The 6,064-nt window shown below is 48.3% G+C and overlaps 1 protein-coding gene across 6 annotated transcripts in view; it reads right to left on the minus strand.

The window, feature by feature from the left end:
- Positions 1 to 6,064, minus strand: part of Slc7a8 (solute carrier family 7 member 8) — a 66,365-nt gene that overhangs the window by 10,195 nt on the left and 50,106 nt on the right. For 5 of the 6 annotated variants that reach the window (XM_023706942.1, XM_023706941.1, XM_004646682.2 and 2 more), the window contains exons 4-7: positions 5,445 to 5,570; positions 3,551 to 3,704; positions 2,869 to 2,992; positions 932 to 1,035 (exon numbers count right to left, since the gene is read on the minus strand). In XM_023706942.1, the coding sequence (XP_023562710.1) occupies positions 932 to 1,035; positions 2,869 to 2,992; positions 3,551 to 3,704; positions 5,445 to 5,469 (407 nt within the window). In that variant the 5' untranslated portion in view covers positions 5,470 to 5,570. Of the gene's footprint in view, positions 1 to 931; positions 1,036 to 2,868; positions 2,993 to 3,550; positions 3,705 to 5,444; positions 5,571 to 6,064 lie in introns of those variants that run through there. The other variant, XM_023706943.1, reaches the window with a different exon arrangement.

Below are 6,064 nucleotides of genomic sequence, written 5' to 3' on the forward strand. Positions count from 1 at the left end.
TGGATGAATCTCCTAGAGTCCTGGGCACAAGGAGCCCCTGTGTTTCCTCTTTGCTGCCCTAGATCCTACAAACAAGGCAGTCCCTTGTCATTTCACAGGAACTCCTCCTGTATGTGACAGGTGGCTTTGGAAGCAGTTATGTAGGGCTGTGCCCCAAAGGCAAGGGTCTTTCTAAGAACCTGGGTAGATGCCTTGGATCACACAGATGGAAGCCATCCACTATCTATCTACTAGCATCAACAGAACATTCTAGAGGTGGCAAGAGGGGTGGGGAGAGCAGATCCCTGGATGTGTGAAGCAGGAGTTGGGGACTATAGGGCACACTTGTGCTCTGGCTCCTGAGAGTTCTGGAGTGGAGAGTATGGCTGAAAGGCTTTCGTTGACAAATGCTTTCCTTGCATACTTCCCCAACCTCTTACTTCTGTCTCACGGAGACCTCTGACAGTGCCTGCCTAGGGAGCAGGGAGCACCCTGCATTCTCAGGGTGTGCAGGGTGAACCCATCCCATATTGGTCTGCTTCCACAACATTCATGGGTGGTCAGACCCAGAGGCCCCAGGCAGAGCTTCCCTCCTGGACCTTTGCAGAGTAGCATTCTTTCCTGGCCAGCAGCAGCCTGTGTCCAGAGGAGTGGAAAGGGGGCTCTAGGAATGTAGGACACAGAGGAGTGGAAAGGGGGCTCAGGACACAGTGCAGTCTCTGCTTTTCTGAAATGAGCCGGAGTGCAGTGTACTCCTGGAACCTGCACACTGCACACAGAGCAGGTGAGCAGTACAGGCCCTCTGCAGCCACACTGACACATGCACCTCAGCGAAGCCACCTCCCAGGAGCCCACACAGGCCTCCACAGACACAGACAAGCCCACCACAGACACGGGAAGCAATGTGTTTAGGCAAGCCCCCATGCCCGAGAAGGGCCCAGGCAGCACTCACCGGGAGGAGGTGAAGAGAGACCCGTTAACGCCTCCAAATGTGGACAGGGCAACAGAAATGGGCATGATCCAGGCCATGACTCCGAGGAGCTTCTCTCCAAACGTCTGGGAGGGAAAACAAAAAGGCAGGTGGGAAAGGCAAGCTGCACTCTTCACCTCCAGCTTGCTCAGTGCGGCGCTGCCCAATGCCTGTCTCCCAGCCCCATCCGCTGCCTCTCTCGGCCCCTCCCGCACCACTGTATCCACAGGGACAACTGCACAGGCTCTGCGAAAGTAACCGAACAGCATGTATGCCGGTCATGATAGTAGTAATTAACGGTGATTATCCTTGTCTTAGGGATGAGGAAACTGTGGCAATCGTGATTAAGTGGCTCTCTTCAGATCACACTCAGGAGGAGGAGGACCCAAGCTTAGAGGCCAGCTGGTGTAAGCCTAGGTGCCAGGCACACAACACAACATAATTTCTCTACACTTGTGAATCAGGAAGCTCTGAGTTCAAATGCTAGCTCCACCTTGAGAAATGTTTGTAAATGCTCCCCCTCAACACCTCTGTGGTTCATAGTAACTGAACCTAGGCCCATTGCAAGTGCTCTACTACAGGGCAACATCACCAGCCTCAGTTTGTAGTTGTTGTTATTTTATTTTTTTTTTCACAGATTGTGTATTTCTATCCAAACACCCTTCCTTCTTTTTATTTTAACATTTAAAAAAAAATTATATTTATTTATTTATTTATTTTTGTGTGTGGCCAGCTCAGCCCACCAGGGGGTGGGGCTGGCTGGCATGTGGTGCTGGGGGATTGAACTGCAGTCCCTGTGCTTTGCTTAGCTTAGCTTGTTCTAAGTAGGTGCTTTAGACCACTGAGCCATCTCACCAGCCCTGTAGTTGTTATTATTATTATTATTATTTTCTTCACACAGGGTCTTGCTGTGTAATCTAAGTTGGCTTTGAGCTCATGGTTTCTCGCCTTCCGCTTCCTGAGTGTTACAATTTTTATGTTTCAGTTTCTCATCTGTAAAATAGGTTCTGACTCTTAATTCACTGGATAGGAAGTTTTACATCATGGGAACATTATGTTGGTAGAAAATAAGAACCACCACTATGTTAGCTGAGAAAGACAAGGTTGTGAAGCTACAGATAAGTCTGCATGTACCCAGGGGTTACAAAATGTGGGAGACCAGCCTTCTGCATATGCTGAGCCATTTGTATAGCACACAACTGGGGAGGGGTTGTCTAACGCAGCTGCCTGCTGGAGAAGGCTGTTGGCCACGGGAGCACGCTGCCAGGGGTGACGCCAGGGTGTTTTCTTCATGTTCTTAGAGATGACACAATGAAGACACCATCTGGCAGGATAGGGTTGCAGCCCAGTCTGAAGCCAGGTGCGGCAGCAGCCTGGCTGCTAGGCCTTCCTCAGGTATGCAGGGGCCCCAGCCCCCTCAATCTGCATGATCTTTCCCCAGAGAGCACAATGGACTCCAATTCTGAGCTGCGTACCAGCATCCACTTTTCCCTGATGAGCAGTCAGCTTCTCACTTCCCAGACAGGAAACAGAGGCAGAGAGAAGCGGTGTGCCCCATACGAGGTTTTATCTTTGGGAGGAGCGGCTGTCTCCTGTAGACTAGCCTCATAGTTAAGAGATTAAAGTGCCTTAGATCAGCGGCCAGCACACTAGTTCTGTGAAGGCTCAGATACTACATATTCCATCTTCAGGCTATATAGACTCAGTGGCAACCACTCGGCTCTGCATGGCAGCCGCCTTGGGTACAGCCCAGCTGTCAGTTTGCTCCTGGGTACTGGAGAGTCCCAGTTGAGGACACACATGGATTCTGCACTGTGGACTTGGGGGATGATTTCCAATCTCACAGACCCATGGATCAGGGTAAACTGAGTGGTCTAAATGGGCAAAACTATGTCAGCATTCTGGGTTTGATTTCTTACCACAGCGACTGCGTTTGATGCCAGCAGCTCCTGGGGGGACATTGCAGTGACATACGCGACATTGGCAAAGACATACACAAATGTGACCAGTGGGATGGAGATGAAGATGGCTCTGGGAAGGTTCCTGTAGAGGGAGAGGAGGTGAGAAGGAGGCCTGTGTGCAGGACTCTGCTTTGCCATGGGGTCTGCATGAGGCTTAGCCTTGTAGCTGAAGGGTGCTTCCTCTACCTGGGAGGTGGGCTTTAGCTAATCAGGGCAGGAAAACTCAAAGACAATGAAACAGATTAGGCTGGAAACATCCTCCACACCTGCTGATGTCTTTTGACCTAGATCTCTACCATGTACTTTTCTATCTGCCCCAAGACACAAGAGCTGACCTGTCCTGCAACCAGGATGCCCAGAGGCCTTGTGGGACACAGGTCACTTGCTAAGGCAGTGGTGTTATCCAGCAGTTTTCAGCTTTTAACCTGCTTTGGGACAGTCACAGGACCCTTTCTCCCCTCCTGGTAGAGTAGATGGTAAATGTTTTAAGTTCCTGAGAAATGAACTATTACTTCAGGAGAGACCAAAGCAAGGTCAGAATGGGGGTGAGAAGTGGGTAGAGCACACCTGCTTCCGTTTCGAGCAGGAGGTGTCATGGGCTTTCAAGAGTGAGGGGAAGTACCCGGCTACTTCAACTCACTTGTAGGGGTCAACAAGTTCTTCAGTCACATAATTAAGAAAGTTCCAGCCACCATAGGCAAAGGAGCCCTGAAGGAAAGCCAGTGCGATGAGGCCAATGTCGGGTTCTTGGAAATTTTCAAAGGCATTCTTTGGCTCCAGCCAGAAGTATTCTCCTGTGGACACAATGGGCAGGATGCTGCTCAAAGAACGGAGTCTAGACCCAGCATTTCCCTCCCTGCCAGCTCTTTGTTTGGTCTCCAGTGAACCCATCCTACTGAAAAGCAAAACTAAATGAGGCAGGGAAACCCACAGCAAGGGACCTCCCGGTACCTGGTAACCCTGAGTCCGATGTTGGGGGGGGGGGTTCAAGTTCACAGCACAGTACTGGAATGTTCCTTTATTTTTTTAAAACTTTATTAGTACATATTTGGAATTCATGCAGTTTATGGTCATCTTGGGAAGTGGTTCATATATGTATAAAGCTTATTTCTTTTCTTTCTCTTTTTAGATCCCTATTTTTTATTCTTGTTGATACTATTTATCTTGGTTCATGGCATAGCATATAATGTTTACATTAATTGAGGTTACAAGTCTCCTATACGTGGCAGTGTTCCTTTTTTAAAGGACAAAGTTCCTGAGAAGGAAGCCCCTTGATACATGAGAGGCTTGCTTGTTGGGCTTTGGAAATGCAGGACTACAGCCATTTGCAGTCTCCTGACCACCTTCCCTGATTTTAAATTCATGCATTTCTATTAAAAAAGCACTAAGAACAACACATTCAAATAGAAGCTTCTATGTTATATTAATTTTAGTTTTTTGCTTGCTTTGTCTATGACCTATTTCCTTTCAGGTGTGTGTGTGTGTGTGTGTGTGTGTGTGTGTGTGTGTGTGTGGCCTCTCTCTTCAGAGTCCCTTAGTAAAGAGCCTTGACATCCTCAGCACACAGTACAGGGTCTGGCACACAGTGGGTCCTCAAAACAGGGTGCTGGGGCAGCAAGTGCAGCTCAGTGGTAGAGCAACGGTCTCGCCTGTGAGGCCCTGGGTTCCGTCCCTGGCACTACTGGAGGATAATTCAAAGACTGGATGGGGAACTTGCTGAGATTGCAATGAGACAGGAGTGTAACTAACACTGCTATTTATTCATCTGTAACCAAGTGTTTGGACAGGAAGTAAGGAGATTAGTGTGATTAGGGAAAAAGAATTGAGACCAGATTAGGAGAAACTCACTATCTCTGAAAAGAGAGTACAATGACTTCTTTAATTTCCTGAAACAATATAACCTAATAATTGACTTAATCCAATGGATTAAAATAAGGAGGCACTTTATAGGGAAGAAACTTGTTTCCCAAACAAAACATTCAACCTCAGGGTTCAATGGCAGGTGGAAGATTCCCTCCCATCCTCCCTCTCTCTCATCTGATTTTCCCTGTGAGGCAGTGATGCTGAGCAGAACCTAGTGTGCAATGGGTTCCATGGAAACCAAATACAGGCTTAGGCTTGGAAAAGACCAAATCCAGTGGAGAATGTTGGCAGGGGCCCCAGGAATGTAGAGCACTCTCTTGCAGAGATGAGTAATTTAGAAACAGAAAATTCTCCTCCTGTTCTCCACTTTCAGATATGGACAAGGTATGATAGATGTCCAGAGCTTCCCTAAGTTTGAGGCAAAATGGCAATAGAATCCAGAGGTCCACGTTCTTTACTTAGCTGTTTTATAGCCAAGAGCGGAGCATGATTAGACAAAACTTGGCAAGCTTTGGGGGAGATTCCTTACCCTCAGCCACCCTGATTAATATGGTTTCTCTTCCCCTTTGACAAGCAAGTGAAGAGGAGCTCTTTCAATGGCAGAACCAGGAAATCTCAGGGCCCAGATGTGCAAGAGGTGGAAAGTCGTGTGGGGCCCTGTTCTTGCTCACCTTTGCATATCTGTACAACCCCCATGACGATGATCAGGGCCAGAGCAAGAAGCTTCCCAGCTGTAAAGACATCCTGAACCCGGGTGGCCCATCGCACGCTGGAACAGTTGACCCATGTGAGGAGCACTGAAACGACAGAGCCCCCAACAGAGCCTCAGGAGCAGGGGCCGTGCAGGGTGCCCGCTGCAAGGGCTGCTGCGCAGAAACACAAGTGCTACTTGTTCCTGATGATGTGATCATAACAGGTGAGCCAAAGTCCTATTACCTTCAGCCCCAGTGACCAGAAACTTTGGCTCCACTGATAGGTTACAAATAGGGATTACATGTCCCAAATTAGAGCTTGGTCAGAGCATGGCCTGTCCAGGGCTGGAAGCCAGAAGTAGGCAAGAACTAGTTTGAGGGAGTAGAGGCCAGCATCTGATCAGGGCCCAAGTACAGGCTTGGTACTCAAACCACTGTCTGTGTAGGTGGGGCCCTGCACAGCTGATAAATCTTGAACGTTACTTTCCTTTCCTGAGCCTGATTTTGGGACCACAGAGATTAAGGCACTCTTTTGTCTTTCTTTCTTTTTTTATTTTTTATTTGAGACAGTGTCTTTTTTTTTTTTTTTTTTTTTTTTT

The sequence above is a fragment of the Octodon degus genome, unplaced genomic scaffold, assembly GCF_000260255.1.
Source record: "Octodon degus isolate 3935 unplaced genomic scaffold, OctDeg1.0 scaffold00276, whole genome shotgun sequence".
Lineage (NCBI taxonomy): Eukaryota > Metazoa > Chordata > Mammalia > Rodentia > Octodontidae > Octodon > Octodon degus.